Source organism: Mus musculus, chromosome 9, assembly GCF_000001635.26.
Source record: "Mus musculus strain C57BL/6J chromosome 9, GRCm38.p6 C57BL/6J".
Classification (NCBI taxonomy): Eukaryota; Metazoa; Chordata; class Mammalia; order Rodentia; family Muridae; genus Mus; species Mus musculus.
In genome coordinates this window covers 35,558,548-35,576,534 of record NC_000075.6, presented here as the reverse complement: position 1 = coordinate 35,576,534, position 17,987 = coordinate 35,558,548, and the positions used below count along the sequence as shown (strand labels likewise).

Sequence of the window (17,987 nt, the reverse complement as noted above, 5' to 3'; positions counted from 1 at the left end):
GCAGGAAGACCAACAGAGTCAACTAACCTCGATCCTTGGAGCTCTCAGAGTTTGAACCACCAACCAAAGAACATACATGGGCTGGACCTAGGCCTTCCTGCTCATATGTAGCAGATGTGCAGCTTAGTTTTCATGTGGGTCCCAAACAACTGGATTGGGGGCTATCCAAAAAGCTGTTCCCTGTACCTGGGATATGTTCTTCTAGCTGGATGCCTTGTCTGGCCTCAGTGGGAGAGGAAGCACCTGGCCTCACAGAGACTTGAAGTGCCAAAATGGGGAGAAACCCAGAGGGACCTTCACCACTCAGAGGAGAAGGGGAAGGGAGATGGTGGAAGGATTGCGGGAGGTGGTGACCAGGAAGGGGGCAGTGGGCAGGATGTAAAGTGAATAAGTAAAAAATTAAATTAAAAAAATTTTAAAGACACAACTAGAGGATAGAAAGATGGCTGTAAGATTAAGAGCACATACTACTCTTTTGAGAACCTGAGTCCTGTTCCTGGCAACCATGTTGAGCAGCACACAGTCACTTGTAACTCTGCTCCAGGTTATCTAATTCCTTCTCCTGGCCCCTGTGGACATCTGCAGCCACATGCACAAATAATTAAAAAATAAAATAAGTAACAATAAAAGATACAACTAAATCAATAAATTTATACAAATCATAAGAAATATTTTTAAATGACTTCTTTTGTCCAATATCAACATGTCTGGGATATAGTTAACAATGGTGCTCCAATGACAGAAGATAAAAGAAAGAAATTCACAAAATTAACAGGTTATACAACTGCTACCCAAGATTTATACTTACTGAAGTATCACTGCATAGCATAACAATACAAATTATACATAAAATCATCAAAAGTGGTTAATTCTACACAAATTGCCAATTCAACAATACCGTGAATTTCATAAAGCCAATGGGTTAAATCATCACAGATCCAGGAAGTCTTTCCAACTATTGATGATCACTATAACAACATCATCTACTTTTCAAAAGTAAGATGGCTAAACTTAGATCACAGGTTAAAAACATTTTATGATTTGTGATATGTCAACTCTTTGTGTGTGTGTGTCACAAACAAAACTTGTACTAGAACTGGCTTACAAATTTAACTTTGCTAGTGACTTTAACCATTCCTTTAAAATATTAGTCTTAGCTGGGTGGCAGTGGTACACACCTTTAATCCCAGCACTTGGGAGGCAGAAGCACACTGATCTCTATAAATTCAAGGCCAGCTTGGTTTACAGAGGTAATTCCAGGCCAGCCTGGTTTACAGAGGGAATTCCAGGCCAGCCAAGGCTATGCACAGAAACTCTACCTCGAAAAATAAACAAAAACAAATAAATAGATAGGTAGATATATAGGTAAAATTTAAAATAAAGCATTGGTCTTCAAGGCAAAACCAACATATCAACACAATTTTTTCAAATTATAATAGTATTGCAAATAAAACTGAAAGTATAAGTTCAAATTAAGACACAATTTTATGCATTTTTGTTAAGGCCATTTAACATAGTCCCTGAAACGGTAAAAAGTATGGAGTGTATTTTTCATTTTGATAAAAGAATGTGAGACTGGATTTCAAGATTCCTAGAAAAATAAACAATATTTTGATATATCTGCAACCACATTTTCAGTCAACACAAATAAATATATTTCCTGTCTGCCCATTTTCAAAAAGAATTCACAGATCTTCAACCTGGCAATTAACTTAAAGAAAAACCGTGTTACTGTGTGAACTGTCCTGACGCAGAGACAGACATTCTGGCTTCATAATCCTTCCACGTTCCTGGAATCACTTGTTGGGAGCGCCTGCATTTGAAAGCAACTGTGTTCAAGAATGAAGCACAACTGTGTTCAAGAATGAAGCCGCTCCCACCCTGGCGAGTTCAAAAAGATGCGCGCCCGCCCCTCGGACTGGAAAGGTGAGCGCGCTGCGCCGGAGCCGGAGCCCGCACTCAGACCGGACCTGCTCGGGTACCGCGCTGCTGCGGGGACACTCGACGGCCAGGGTGCTGGACCGGGGCGCGCGGGGTTACCGGGGAGCGGGGCAGACCCAGCGGACGACTCGGCAGGGCTCCTAGACCTTGGAGACCAGATCTGACCCTGTGAGATAGTCTGCCCTCAGCAACGATGAACAACCTACCGTCCACACCTTCTCCTGAAGAGTTGATGACCACGCCGGTTTTTCAGGCCCCTGAGACCCTCTCCCCACAAGCTGAAGAGGACAGCACAGTGCTCATTGCAGTTATCACCATACTGTTCTTTACCCTGCTCTCGGTGGTGACCTTAATCTTCTTTTATCTGTACAAGAACAAAGGCAGCTACATCACCTATGAGCCTGCAGAAGGGGAGCCCAGCGCCATCCTCCAGATGGAGACTGACTCAGCCAAGGGCAGAGAGAAGGAAGAGTACTTCATCTAATGCTTCCCAGGCTGGAGGGGCCAATTCTTGGCTCCAACTCTAAGACGCTGCCTCTGTTGTTAGGGAACGTTAGTGGCGTTGAATGATACAGGCACATCCACTCACCTCCCAGGACACAGCCCCCAATACCAGCATCACTGACTCCAGGGTCCAGAGACACAGAGAAAGCTGGTCTTGATTCTGGGTCGTGATAAAGACAGTGCTCGCAACCAACCAACAAAAAGGGGCCATGCCTGTGTTGGAAGTGAGGTCACATGATGGTCCACTTTGTCCCCTCCCTAGTTAACAACCAATAGCCCCAGTCAGTGTAGCTATCCAGTCTTTCTGGAGGCTGGACATCACAGACAGGAAGGGGTCAGGCCAGGGAAGGATAGGAGTCTGAGAATGTTACTGCGTTTGTTTGATCAGAGCCCCGCTGTTCCCCAATCAGCCTCAAACTTCTGTTTTTATCCAAATTAAACTTATGAAAATCAAAAAAAAAAAAAGTAAAGCACACAAAAAGTAAAACTAGCAACAAAATCTCCAGTGTGCAACTTGAGAATACAGAGATCTGACGCGCTCCCATTAAAGTGAATGTGGATGCAAACATTTCTCAATACAATGTCCAACATCCCACTAGTTTTATGTTATACTATTTTACTTATATAATAATTTTAAAAGTCTTTAAAATCAGTGGAGTTTTATTTCTTGGATACATTAATTTTTCTTTATTGACGATCACAAAGTCAAAGCCTGCTCTTTGATTTTAAATGAGTCTCCAAGCTGGAGTCACATAACTCAGATGTAAATGTTCATCTGTGGCGAGGAATATTATGAAAATTACATGCCAACTTTTTTTCTCATCAGCTCATACAAGAGCATCAGTGTTTGCATATGTAATGAGAGGTCTGAGATTGTTCTTCATCCAGTGTAGCCCAGAGAAAGAGAAAATTCAGACACCCCTGTACTTTGTATTCTAGGTGCTCAATAGCTGAGGAATTTCAAAGTGGGTCAGATTTCAGCAACTTGAGGGCAGTTAAAGGGGCTTGGTGGAAGGAAGAAAAAAAAAAAAAGGACTGGAACTAAGAGTTAAAGAGGCACAAGATGTGGTAGAAGGAGACAAGAAGGCATCTAGATAGGAAGTCTCCACAGAACTCCAAGAGCTTTGGGAACAGTGAACAAGTAAAACGGGCTAAGAAGAAGGTTCGCACAAGGGGACACTGGGAAACAATGCTGAAAGGTACTGTAGACTGTCTGGGTTGTAAGGATCCCAGCAAGCGTCACGGCTTACAGGAAAAAGATTCGTGCGAAGTAAGAAGGGACTTAGGCTATTTCAAACATTCAGAGTCTGATCCTGAGCTGTTTAATTTTGAGATATTTAAATATGGTAAAACTTTAGAAACAAGCTTCCTCATGATTATCACAACAAATCTTAAGGCTGAAACTCCCTTGCAAATGTGTTTTGCAGAGCACCTTCCAAAGGAATGAAGTTTATTTTATTTATTTTTTTTATTAGATATTTTCTTTACATTTCAAATGTTATCCCCTTTCCTAGTTCCCCTCTGAAAATCTTCTATCCCCTTGCCCCTCCCCCTGCTCCCCAACCCACCCACTCCCCCTTCCTGGCCCTGGTATTCCCCTATATTGGGGCATAGAACCTTCACAGGACCAAGGGCCTCTCCTCCCATTGATGACCGACTAGGCCATCCTCTGCTACATTTGCAGCTAGAGTCCTTCCATGTGTTTTCTTTGACTGGTGGTTTAGTCCCAGGGAGGAATGAGTTCTATTGACTGAGAAACAACGCTTAGGATAAAGGTCTAGGAGGAAGGGTTTATAACAAGTATGGTATCAACACTCTTTTAAAAAGTGTATGAGACCTCTTTCATAAGGATGGGTTCTACTGACTGAAAGACAACTCTCAGGAGTTGGGGAATTCATGCGGAGGCTAGTTCCACAGAACAGCAAAAGATCAGCATGTTATCTGCCTCTCTGTCTCTCTGCTTCCCAGCTACCACAAGATGAGCAGCTGTGTTCTGCTCCCTCTACTTCTACCCACCGTGATATTCTGCCCAACCATCACCTAAGAACAGTAGCCCTAAATGAGCATGAGCTCAAACTTGGAACCACAATAAATCTGTCCTCCATTTCAGTGTCTCTATTAAGTCACAGCAACAGAATGCTAACACACACCTCAAATACAATGTGCTCAAAGCTTAACTCTACCTCACCCAAAAAAGTCTTTTTCCAGTATCTCCTGTTCGAGAAAAGAACATTCAGCTGCACCAGCCAGAAATCTATGAACTAAGAAACCACACTTGATCTCTCACACCTCAGCCTTATAAAATATGTGTTCTGGTCATAGACACAAAATATATCTGTCTTTCCCCTTCTTAATATCCTGGCCATTACCATCCTAGCCTACGTACCACAACCTATGCCTCGAATATGCAATTATGTCTCATTCAGATTTTACATAAAATTGTGCATTCCTCTAATCCATTATTCTCAAGGAAAGAAAATAATTTCAAGAATAAACCTGAGTATTTCATAGCATGCCCCAATTCTGCTTCAGATACCCAGTTCCATAGTTCTTTGGCTAAAGTCAGATTTGCTCCCATTGGCCTACATGACCTACCTCTTAAGCTCATCTCTACTGCCTACCTTTGTTCTGTTTCTCAAATCTGAGTCTGCCATCTGCCTACATCAAGGCCAGCCTGGGCTACATGGCAAGCTCCTAACTTTGAGGTATAGAAATGAAGCTGAATGTCCAAAAGTAGGTAAGAAAATGAATCATCTAACCTTGCTTAAGACACATTAGCTGGAGGTTCCATGCTAAAGGAAATTCCATACAAGCATTACATGAAAGCAGGATATTTGTCCTAAGAATGTGTGTAATAAAGTAGTGTCACATTGTCCATCAAGGGGTAGTCATTCAGTTTTCATAAATTCTTAACTGCCTCAGAGGTAGAGCAAGGGCCCTGATTAAAAAGCTAAGTAGGCAAGTGATAAGAGGCAGAGGCAGGTGGATTTCTGAGTTTGAGGCCAGCCTGGTCTACAAAGTAAATTCCAGGACAGCCAGGGATATACAGAGAAACCCTGTCTCAAAAAGCAAAAAAAAAAAAAAAAAACCTCAACAAAAAAAGAATTGTTTGGAAGATTTAAGCATTCTAGCATTTGAGGGGTGGGGGTACGTATGAGTGCTCTGTCTGATGAACACCCGCTCCCAGAAGAGAGCATAAGATCCCTTTATGAGCCAACCATGTGCAACTATGTGATTACTAGGAATTGAACTCAGGACCTATGGAAGAGCAACCCGTGCTCTTAACCCCAGAGCTATCTTAACAACCCAGCTTTCTATATATTAAGAAATAAACACCTATTTGTATTTGATGTAGAAAGTTAAAGTACGGGGGATGGGGGCCTCTTTTCCGATCTTACCCTCAGTAGTCCCCAAAGCACTAGGGTCCCTTTTTTTTTCTTTGTAAGTACACAAATCATTGTAAACGTCAGACATACATGTAATATTTTTATTATACTATTTTGTTAACAGTACGCTAGAAAAGGAGGGCAATAATAGTGCGTTCTGGAAGAGTGCATACCGTGCCGCGGGGACCGCTGCAGCTGGAATTGGTCGGGCGGTCCTATCGCGGGTTGCAGTGGAGACCGACTCACGAGCCGGGCCAGCCACGCCCCAGAACCCTCCCCTCCGCTACCCTCCGACGCCGCCGGCCACAGCCAAGAGCGGCTGCGGCACGGAGCAGGGCCAGCCCGTTGCCTAACCGCCAGACTAACACCCACACGACCAAGAAACAGATTCCGCGCCACGGTCCGGCGGGTTCCCACTTCAGCTCCACGCCCCAAACCCCGCTTCCGGGCCCGAGGTTGGGGAGGGCTTAGAGAAAATGTGCACCAATCGTTATGTAGACGTGGAGAACGTCTGGCCTCTGGACCAACGAGAGAGATGGTGGGCGGAGCCAAAGGCGTGGGCTCTCTTCGGGATTTAAACTTGAACAGCGGACCGTTAACGACTACGCTGAACGTGGAGGTGTCGTGCGCCTGCGCGAGTGGGAAACAGCGTTCCGGGGTGAGCCGCGACTGCTAGACCCTGGGCAGCGGCGGCCGAGGCTGGTGAGGATCACGGAGCCGGAGCGGTGGACCTTTCCTGGGACAGGGTGCAGCGGAGCCCACGCTCTTTCCCTCGGCCGCTGCGCGTGGATTCGCGTTTTCTTCCCTGCCAGGTTCTGGCGTTCAAGGTAAATCTCGGCAGCGTTGCTCGGGACGTCTTTAACTCGCAGCCCGAGCACAGGCCGCCCAAGCCCCTGCAGGTCACAATGTAATGTACACCTTGCCTGCGCCACTTTTGCCCGGTGGGCAAGCGAGTGGACAGAGCCCTCCCTGCCAGCATGGAAACGGGGACGGGTCCCTGGGGAAGTCGAGCTCACGGCACGCCCGTGGCCAGATGGTGCGACTGGTGGTGTTATTGTTGGAAGAGCAGGGAAGTAGCCTCAGGTTTGGGTTACACCTTCCGTGGATTCAAGTGTACAGCCGGCTTGCTTAGGATTTAGGATAGCAAGTAAAACTGAAGGAACCCCTCTGGGTGATCTTACCCCAGAAAGAGTGAGAAAACCCGTATAAAAACTATACAATACAAACAAAAATATCACTGTGCCCTTTCTTTCAAGTTGGCTAGGTTTTTTCAGTGTGCAGTGCTGATGAAAGTGAAAATAGAGGCACTCTAACGCGTGTGTTGAGGTAATAATCAGTTTTTCTAGAGAGCAGTTTGTCATTCAATTTAGAAGTTAAATTGCACCATAATTTCAGTTATAGCCAAATACAGGAATTTAAAGGGTTAAAAATCCCACCCCACCCCCCAGCCCTGAATCTTTTTACTGTAACTAGGTAATCCTGGAGCATTAAACTGTTTGAGGGTTTTTTGTTTTTAAGGGAAAGGTAATTTTAGTCACTATTACCCATATTTATCCTCGATATATAAGATGGCTTAGCTTGTGAGATCGTTGTAAGCAAAGGAACTGAGTATAACCTATAAACATGAGAAGTTGCATTTCACTTGTAAGCATCTACATATTTGAGGTGTAAAAATGAAGGGGACATAATTTGAACACAAAGGAACAGGACTTTATCACTGTAAGGATGCCATTAAAAATCATCTTGGCTTTAGTCTAAAATCACCCCAGGCCAACTCCAGAAGAGATATATACATGTCTCAATTAAACTTCAAAACCTTTTGAAGTAATTCCACTTTTTAAGTGAAGTAAGCTTTATTCCCTACTTTACATTTTTCTAACATTCAGTCCTACTTTGGAGTTTGTATAAATATTCTCTCTCTGAAGTAATTTTGTAAAAATACCTTTAGGAGCTTCTCATTGACTGCTTCTGTGATGACAACCAAGAAGCTAACTGAACCCATTTTCTTTTATATTCATCCCCAGACAACCTCTTAAGAGGATTTGCCTCAGCCTTGAACTCTTGCTTCTATAGACTCCAGAGTGTAACTAACACCCTTCAGTTAGGGCTCCCCCACCCCACTCCTGCCCCAATGTACTGTGCTTTAGAAATGACTTTTTAAATAAGAATGTTTCTTAAAGTCAGTTTTTCTTTTCTAGGTTTCCTTTTTGTTAACTCAAATACAGCCAGTCAAGGAAAAACAAAATAAGGTAAGAAACTGCTCTGAGGCTCAGAGTTGGGATCCCAGTGCCCAATGGACGCCTTACAAATACCTCGAATTTCAGCTCCAAGGACTCAAAAGATGCCTTCTCCTGACCTCCATGAACACTTGAACTCACACACACACACACACAAAACTCTTCAGAATTTTAAAAATTCAAAGACAAAGCAGTCCTTTTTAAGACTGTTCCATGACAAGTGACTTGTGTCACTGCTTTCCTGGCTCCTCTGCTGGGCCGTGAAAGTTAGTACTGTGCTGTACACTTCTGCACAAGTTACTCACCCATCTTATGCTCTTTGATCTTCTAAACTGGAACTCTTTCCTGAAATCTTCAATTCTCTACCATCCTCCAACGCTAGGAGCCCTAGCATTTAGGCAGCACCAGAATACTGTAAATACTGTGTGTTCTTACATGTTCCTTTAGTTAGCAGTTTCAGGATATGGTGTGTTTTGGGTCTTGAACTTCGGTTTTATTTGTTTAATAAATCTGCATAACGCTACTATAGTGACAGGTGACTAAGGTAGAAACCTAAGTTATTTTGCTAAGGTTACTTTGCTAAGTTACTTTGCAATGAGTTAAGAATTGTGTATGCTTCAGTACATATTAGCATTTATAAATATTAGTAATACTTTTCCTACATAATTTCTTTTAAAATTTCTCTGTGGTTCTAGAAAATAATGAATGTGACACACTGCTTACCCAAATTAACTTTTTGTCAATTTCCAGCCATACTAAGTATTTTGCTAATTTCCAACCCTTTAGGAAACTTGTATTTTCCACCTTGGGTTCAAAGCTTTTTCATGTGTGGTTGTTGAGAAAGGGTTTCTAATAGCCCAGGTTGGCCTTCAAGTCACTGTGTGGTGAAAACTTTGAACTTAGATTCTGTCTCCACCCAAAGGCTGGGAGTATAGGTGTTTGCCTCCACACCTTGAGACTCAAAACTTTTTTCTTTCTTCTGTCTCAAGTTCTGCAAAGTTGAACCTTCCAGAACTTGGTCAACAAGAAACAAAAATGTTTTCACAACTCTAAAGGGTCCTAAGATGAGTTCAATATATCATTTTATTCAGAACCTAAAAGTTTTTACTCCTACCCTTACTAAAAAGTTTCTCTGCCTCTGTACTTAGCTGCCTCGTTAAAACATGTTGTACAGCCTTGAGTTAGGTGGATGCTGGGTAGCTTCATGCCTGGCACAGAATGCATCTATCTATCTTTAGTTGATGAATTCTTAGGAAGTAAGACACTTTGGCAAAGATCTTTGAGATTATTAGTTATCACATTTGCCTTGAAAAAGAACAAATATACTTGTAGACCAGACTTTAATGGATTTGAACACAAGGCACGGATTTCCAGGTGCATATAACTGACAAGTGCTTTTTGCGTCTTTCATTTCATCACTCTTTTGGACAGGGATTAGAGAATACATCCTTTTCTGTTTAACAACTTGTTAGGCCCTTTTGCCATCATTAGAATTTTAACTGGTTATTGCTCCCTGGATCCTGTTAGAGATGCTAGGCTTCCTAGGATTATGCAATGCTGTTAATTTCTGCATCTATTATACAAACCCTCTTACTTGGATTCTCTACAACAGTATTTTCTTCTTTGTCAGCACAGTCCCTTCTGGCTTTTATTTCTTCCTTATGGAGTAAATGTGGGTGCTCAATTCTGCCTCTACTCACAAAATGCCGGATCCGGGATTCCAGTCCTTGGCACTTGGGACGATCCATGAGGGGCTTATATGTGCGCATTTTCACTCCTTCTACAAAGGCACTCGTGTGCTTTATGACAGGGGGTTGAATGTTTCTCCATTCTGTTGCTTCATCCATCTTTGTTCCTGCTGCACATGTTACCATAACAGAGTCTAGACCTTGCAGCATACTATATAGCATGTGAGTTTTAACAGCATGATTAGCCCACAGCTGTTGTAGGTGGGTAACATTGAATTCCTGAACCTCATGATCATAAATCCACTTGGTATTTTCAAATTTACAGTCATATAAGACTAGAGGAAATTCAACAGCCATGCTAAGGAGAAACAAGGGTAAGAATACACAGCAGTTAGCCAATGGTTCTTTCTTTTTTTTTTTTAAATACTGAGCTTTAGTTGAAATTAAGGGGGCAGGAAAGATCCACTAATGTTAGTGGTAACTGTCTTAATCTAGAGCAAAACAAAAAACGATGATCAATTTGACCTGTACTAAGTAAATGTCAGTGGTAACAAATCAAGACATGGGCTGATGGGAGCTCCCCATCATACCAGAAAATTTAAAACAGTTGATCCAGATTTGTTCATGACATTCTCACAACCTCTTTAGCCACAGCCTATTCACAAAATAAAAACCTCTACCTTCCCTATAATTTCAGAAGCTGGGAATTAGGAGCCCAGTCCAAATAGCTATTTCCTTACTAATGGGGAAAAAAAAACAATGAGAAAACTAGTAGACAGTGGCCCCCTCTTATATGTCCATAACAGTCTACAAATTATAAGCTTACAGGGAAAGTTGGGGAGATGGTTAGGTGGTTTTACAGTCATTGGTGAATAATTTCAATAATGGGAGGGACAAGGATATACTAATTTGATTTAACTTACCTATATTGAGGTTTCTGGGGATTTTTCTGTATGTTCAGCAATTCATCAATAATCTCTGGCTTCTCCATTCCTTGGCCAATCAGGAAGAGGATAGCCATCATACACCGAACTTGATGGTACAAGAATGCCTGGCCAATTACTTCAAATTGACATAACTGGAATGGTTCTTGCCTTCTCTCCTCGCCTGGGCTCTGGGCCACTAGTTGTACTTGTGCACACAGAATAGTCCTCTGAAAATTAATCACTCCATTGGCTACATCCATTTTACACAAGTTTCTGAAATCATGAGTGCCAACATATTTCTGAGCTGCATAATTCATGGTTGCAATATCTAAATCCGCACGAGGGAAAAAATAGCGATAAGTCCGCTCAAGACAGCTAAACCTAGCACTGAAGCTAGGTTCTACAGGGGCCCAGGCCAATACTCGGATGTCTGCAGGAAGCACCCGATTGAGAATGTGAGTATAACGGATCTCTTTAGCAAGATCATCAGCTTCATGCTTTAAATTAGAATCTTCTGAATCCCTGCTCGTTGGAAACTGAGAACGTAGGTCTAAAGAAATCACCTGTGGAATTGTAGAGAGATATCAAAACTCAGTATGTACACTCAGATTTCCCTGTTATTACTGGCTCTGAGAAGCAAAGTATTGGCCCTTACCTGTCCAAAGGCACTAACACCTTTGTCTGTTCGACCACACCTATGATAGTTGGATGTCTGTCTGCTTTCTACTAGTCGGGTCTTAGTTAAAGCCTCAAACAGTTTCTCTTCAATTGTATTGCTTGTGTTTTCCTGACTGGCAAAGCCCTGGTATCCCCAGCCTAGATAGGCTATTTTTAGAGCTACATGTCTACGGCCATGAGCACTGAAATCAAAAGCACGCTTAGCTTTTCCAGAGCCTAACGAATTTTCTCTGATGCTTGAGTCTTTTATATTGTTGGCCTGTTCTTTCTTTTTCTTAAGTCTTTCCACCTCCTGTTCCAGTTCCTTCACTCTGTTTAGGAGTTTCTCAATCTGGTTTCTGTCTGTGTTTTCAGCCATGACATCCCCAGGAAGAAATCATGCAGGTCCACCCTGTGGAAAGATAGTGGAAATGACAGTGAGGTGATATTGCTGGTTCCTTTGGTGATATCAGTGTCACATGATTAAATATCTAGGCTGAGCATGGTAGTGCAAGAATATATATAGAGTCCTAGTACTTGAAAGACAAACAGGAGGACCACAAGTTCCAGGAGCCAGCTGAGGCTACAGAACAAGGTACCTCAAGAAATCAAAAGAATAGCTAAGATTTAATTTGATGTTAAAGATTATAGGTTTTGCTTGCCCAGCACGCCCAAAATTACTAGTTTAATTTTATGGATTCTTCACTCAGATACTGTTTCAGTCTATCTGGCCACTTCATAAAAGGAAAAGGAAAAACTTTTATTCCACCATTTTAAAATTTTTTTAAATTTAGGGAAATGTCTCAATTTCATTTCTTTGTCACTAGCCAAGATGACTGAGGACTCAGGTTGACCATTTTCTTCCTAAAACATTTCCTTTTGACTTCTTGGTACATTTGTCCAGTAATTTTAATGGTAAGAATTATTTATGTGAGTTACTTATGACTGTTTCCATTGTTTTATACTATTTCAAGTTAAGTGGCCTATATGTTATCTAATGTTCTGTTTTGTTCTAAAGGTGGCACAATAGAAGCTATCTTAATTGAAGAAATACTATCCATGATTATATTTCTCATTGGGAATAGAACCTGGAGACAGATTTTCCTTTAAGCAGTTTTAATGGCAGAAAAAAGGTAATTACTTTTTACAACCAAATTTCATGTGTTTATAAAAAATTTCTATCACAGTTGAGTTAGTCTGACATAATTTGGATCTAGAATGTGAAATTTCTGCTGCATTTCAGTAACCGAAGGGTAATGATGACAGTCTCAACACTGAGGTGTGGTCCTAATTAATCTGTGACCATGGTTACTTACGTGGTGGTTATTTATTTATTTCTACATCTGTTCTACGGCTATGTCTGAAAGTTCCATTTTAATCCTTGGAGTTTATAAGGTTAAACATTTAAATCTTGTAAGTCAAACTAAAATTACTAGAAGACAGGAAAATGCCCTTTTGGTTTTTCAAGACAGGGTTTCTCTGTGTAGCCCTGGTTAACCTGAAACTAGATCTGTAGACCACGCTGACCTTGAATTCAGAGATCCACCTGCCTCTGGCTCCCAACTGGGATTAAAGGCAGCCTTTTCTTATATTATTAAATCATCTGAGAAAGTTTTTAGGAACAGCAATACTAGGAACTCTTACAGCCTCCTGTAGGCTAGACGATCATTCTTGTCACTAAGCTATGTTCTTAGGGGAAAGAAATGTCTAAGTAAAACACTATTAAACCCAAGAACTGTAGGAGAAAGAAAAGTGACTACCTAAAAAATATATTAGGCTAGCAAGAACAGACGTTAAAAAGTTAACAGCAAACAAAACTTGGGTATGTAGCACAGTGGCAGAACACCTTCCTGACTTACATGCCAGACCTAGATTTGATTTCACACTTAGAACTTGTATATAATTTAGTATGTAAAATAATCACTTTTAATATAAAGATCAATAAAATATAAATGAGCAAAGACCAGCTATTTCATACAAAAGGAGAAAAAGCTTATGAAAATCTGTTCAAGTATATGAGGACAGTTAATAATGGAACACTCTATAAGGGATGAGAAAGTGTGATGGTACATCACAGTGGGGGAGGGGCGAAAAGCTTTAGTGGTAATTCCATGCTGGAAATTTGACCTGTGCTACATGCTTGTACAAGTATATAAGAGTTTACAAGATACATTAATTTTCAACAAGTGATTGATTATAAGTCTAGATTATGTCAATAAGGGACAAAACAGTGAAGTAAGTTTTTCTGTACTGACAGCTGAATCACCACAACTCTTTTTAATTTAAAAAGTTCAGAGGCTTTACACCATTCTGCTTTATAGTGGGGGGAAACATTAGTCTGAATGTGAAAAGTTCTAGAAAACTGCTAAGAAATTGCCTTCTAGGGAAATTTCAGAGAGGGGAAATCCATGCTTAAAATTATGTATGATTTTTCAATTTCAAGAGAAAAATGAAACAAAGTAGCAGGCAATAGATTACTACCTTAAATCTACTCAGGAAATCAACCCCTGGGTGTTGAAGATAATGTATATTCAAGTTATTTTTATTAGAACAGATTTATCTTGGAGTATATGCATTCTGATGTGTGTTGTGTGCATGTATATACCTCATAATGCTAGTCTTTTGATGTTCGGGTTGTATCACTTAGGAATAAAAGCAAGAACTAAGTGTAATTCAGACTGCCTGAGCTACAATTCCAGCTCTGCTATTTACTAGCTATATACCTTTTGGAAAGTTAACTTCTTGGAGCTTCCTGTGAAAAGGAACTAAGCCTAAAATATAAGGATTACACAGATTAATAAAACACCTGAGAGTAAGGCCAAATAAATAAAGCATTCTCTAAGCATATTATATAATGTTCACCAAGCATCATGATCCATCCATTAAATGTAGTCTCAAGCTTTACATGCAGAACTCAATCATAGAAACCACTAAATGTGTGATAAGGCAATAGAAGGTGTAAGAAATGAGTAGAAATGAGTGTAAGAAATAGATATATCTCTACCACAGCTATTTGCCATTTTCCATTCAACTAAGATCAAGACAAGCACAAGCAATTAGGTAGAAAACTGACCAATATTATCTCTTACAGACAAGCTTATAGTGTACCGGAAGCAATGAAGCAACTGATAGGACCTGGTGGACAAAAATGGGCCAATATGGATCCTGAAGAACGAATGTTAGCTGCTGCTACAGCATTTACACGGATCTGTGCAGGGCAGGGTGAAGGAGATTCACGGAGAGAAGCCCAGGCTGGCCAGTATGATCCCTACAGTAAAGCCTCAGTAACCCCAGGAAAGAGACCGGCTCTTCCTATGCACCTGCACTTCCCACATACAGCAAGCCGTGTCACTTCATCCACGGTGTCAGAGACTTCCCAAAAATGCAGAAAACCAGTGATGAAGAGGAAGGTGCTGCGAAGAAAGCCAGACGGGGAAGTGCTAGTGACAGATGAGTCTGTTATCAGTGAATGTGAATCTGGAACAGAAAGTGATTTGGGTCTCTGGGACTTGAGACACAGGTTCATGAACTTACAGTTCCAAGAAGGTACAGAATCCCCAGTTGTCACTTCACAAAAATTTAACCTACCATGTGAATACCAAGGAATTTCACAAGAAGATCAGCTCATTTGCTATCTACAAAGAGAAGAAATGGACCCTCCTGTTTATGAACAAGACTTGATTGTTGCCAGCAGACCCAAGTCCTTTATTCTCCCCAGACTGGATCAGTTAAGCCGAAACCGGGGCAAGATAGACCGAGTAGCCAGATATTTTGAGTACAAAAGAGACTGGGATTCAATGCGGTTTCCTGGTGAAGATCATAGAAAGGAGTTACGCTGGAGTGTCCGAGGGCAAATGCTTTCCCGAACAGAACCTCCGTCCAAGCCTCAACATGTGTATGTTCCAAACAATTACCTGGTGCCAACTGAGAAGAAAAGATCTGCCCTTCGGTGGGGTGTGCGTTGTGACCTTGCAAATGGTGTCATGCCCAAGAAGCTTCCCTTCCCGCTTTCTCCTTCTTAAGTCTTTAAAAAACATGTCTCTCCTACCAAAAGAGTTAGGATAACCTAGTTCTTTATCTCTCCTTCAAATATAATTGCCTTGAAAAGCAGGCAGAACACAGAATAAGGACTTCACTGGTTCTTCCGAGGGTTGTTGGTATGTCACATAGATATAATACACCACTTGAATTTCTAATTCTCAAATACAGCAATTGTGAGGGGGGTGGAAAACTACTGGAATTTGGATTTTGTCAAAGTAAGTGCCATTTTGAAACAACTTGTAAACTGTGGTTTGTTTTTTGGGTTTTGTTTTTTTTTTTTTTTTTTTTTCTTTTTTTAGGATTAAGCTAATCTATTAAAGAATTTTGGAAAATGAGGAGTTTGAACCTTGTTTTAAATACTTCCCAATATAAGAAGACCTTAGATCTAGGCTGTGATTCTCCCTCTGATCCAAAAAAGGTTTTGTTTGTACACAGCCTGACATGAAGACAGATACAAAAATGAACTAGACTGGGCATAGATCTTGAGAGTCCAGTAAGGAGTAGCTAAAAATCCGTTTTCTATTTCAAGCACTAAACTTAGGCCTGAAAGCAGAGTGCTTGTTCAAGAAGGAAAAACACTGAACCATGATCAGCACTGGCAATTACTAGCTGCTAAAACATTTTCTTACCATTTAATGCTATCGATAGAATACATTTACCCAGTTCCACCCATTGCTAGACACATCAAGAAGAAAAATAATCGGGACTCGACTTAGTACACTCACTCCACGAAAGTAAAAACTGCAAACTCAGTGGTGTATCAGAGCCAGAACTATGCCACAAATGCCTGGGAATACATAGTAAGTGGTACAAATATGTTGTAAATCAAACAGCCAGATTTGTCGTACATGTAGAGCACGGGGAATAGTTAAAACTCAAGTCTTAGGTGCAGGATTAAAAGTCTATCAGCTTTTCAAAACATTTGAGTGGGGACTTCAAAGTTCAAATAACAAAAATCAAAAGGTTTTTCAAGTGTTCCAGTTGACTAAGTATCCCTATAAGCATGAATTGGGCTAGGTAAATCCAGTCACCAGGCAGATTATTTTTAAAGTCATGACTCCCAAGACTCTTGGCCCAGTACTGTTTGCTCCAGCACACTAGGTTTATAAGTGAAATTCAGAAGGTTGGCAGATACAGTGTGGGGGTAACCAAATACCCACAAAGGGAATTCCTGGGCGCACCAAGCTTTCACCCTAAAATAGCACGCCCTAAATGTACGAAACTTCTTTAAATGTTTAAATGTATATGGCGAGGGTACACATTTCCTTTGTAATAAAGGGTTTGAGACGCGCTACGACCATTAATCAACTCTGAAAAGAATTGTGTAAAACAAAACCCAAAGTTTCCCGCCACCCCTTCCTTCCATAGCATAATTAATGGGCTTCCACTGTTCATATTTGAGCAATTTTGATGTAGTAGAGGCCCTCTAAACTAGTTACAGACTCTAAGCCCCGCCGATGGGATTTCCTAGCTGCTAGAAGTTCCAGGCACGACACGATATGCGTTGTCCTAAGTCCCATTTCATACACCAAGGCCTTCTTAAACACTTAAATACCAGGGCAGAAGGTAGCAGTTCAGCCTCCATCTGTTCATTCCTCTCTAGAACTCAAAGATGCCCAACTCAGAGTTTAACTCACCTTCCGGTCCTCAGTAGGCGGCCATGCGGCTAGCCGGAAGCTATGGCTTTCCGTCTTCAGTAAGCATGCGCGGCTTCACCAAGCGTGCGCCGACGGTTCTGGGAAATGTAGTTCGGAAGGCACGGTGTGGGCTTTTAGCCGAAGCCCACCGCATGCGCAGGTTTCTGATGCAGCTTCCTCTTTACCGCAAGCCAATACGAGAAATATAGTCTGGTCTAAAATGAGAAAAAAAGATTTTCAAATGCTGGCTATCCTATATGAAAACTAAGAGATTGAAGATCCTGTCCCAACATCGTTTAATTAACAGAAATTTAACCTTGAGAGTCGAAACATTTACTACTAGAATGTAAATGTAAGGGTTAAAGGGAAATGCTTTGACCTGAAAACACTGAAAGATTGCGACAGAACAGGGCCAAGGAATTCTGCTTCAGCACCACGGAGAGATCATGGCTCCAGTTTTGAGTTTCTGCTTTTGACAATTATAGAAATGTTGCCCCAAGTCTTAAAATTCCAGTCAGAAAACTGAAAATCCTGGTTCTTTGGTCCAAACTTAGCATAAGGTTGGACCAAAGAGCTACCCCAGAGCTGTGCAATACATGTCATAGATATAGATAGTGGTGGTCCAGATTGCTTTAAAAGGAGACCCCTCCTTAGAATAAAAATTAAAATATGCGTGTATGTGGGCACATCACAGGTATCCTGGACACATGTCCGCACTTGAGTTCTGTTTTCCTTCTGAACCTCTGGTCAAGCCCATCTCTCCCTCCACTGTGCAACCTCACACCTGGTGATGCCCAAGCGGGGCTGTCGGGAGAGATACCCGCACGAGAGCCTGCAGCGCGGTGTGTGTACCGCCTCCGTGCCCACTTTCTCTCTGCTGTGCGGATGGCCGGCTGGTCAAACGGAAAGCTCGCGGGTGTCCCGCACAGCTGCGCCCCGCACCTCTCTCCCTCCGCCCGCCCCGCGCCGG

At 41.7% G+C, this 17,987-nt stretch overlaps 2 protein-coding genes and 1 pseudogene across 2 annotated transcripts; 2 read left to right on the top strand and 1 right to left on the bottom strand.

The window, feature by feature from the left end:
• Gm6762 (predicted pseudogene 6762) lies at positions 1,870-2,898 on the top strand (annotated as a pseudogene).
• On the top strand, positions 6,466-15,714 carry Hyls1 (HYLS1, centriolar and ciliogenesis associated). Its single transcript, NM_029762.1, has 4 exons — positions 6,466-6,658; positions 8,030-8,080; positions 12,358-12,472; positions 14,431-15,714. Exons 3-4 carry the CDS (start codon positions 12,459-12,461, stop codon positions 15,359-15,361), a joined length of 945 nt encoding a protein of 314 aa, NP_084038.1. The 5' UTR covers positions 6,466-6,658; positions 8,030-8,080; positions 12,358-12,458; the 3' UTR covers positions 15,362-15,714.
• On the bottom strand, positions 9,134-17,975 carry Pus3 (pseudouridine synthase 3). The gene is made up of 5 exons (NM_023292.5): positions 17,802-17,975; positions 17,018-17,232; positions 11,338-11,751; positions 10,680-11,245; positions 9,134-10,114 (listed from the first exon to the last, which is right to left on the bottom strand). The coding sequence occupies exons 3-5, from the start codon at positions 11,716-11,718 to the stop codon at positions 9,616-9,618; spliced, it is 1,446 nt and encodes a 481-aa protein (NP_075781.3). The 5' UTR covers positions 11,719-11,751; positions 17,018-17,232; positions 17,802-17,975; the 3' UTR covers positions 9,134-9,615.
• Between the last annotated feature and the right edge of the window lie 12 nt (positions 17,976-17,987).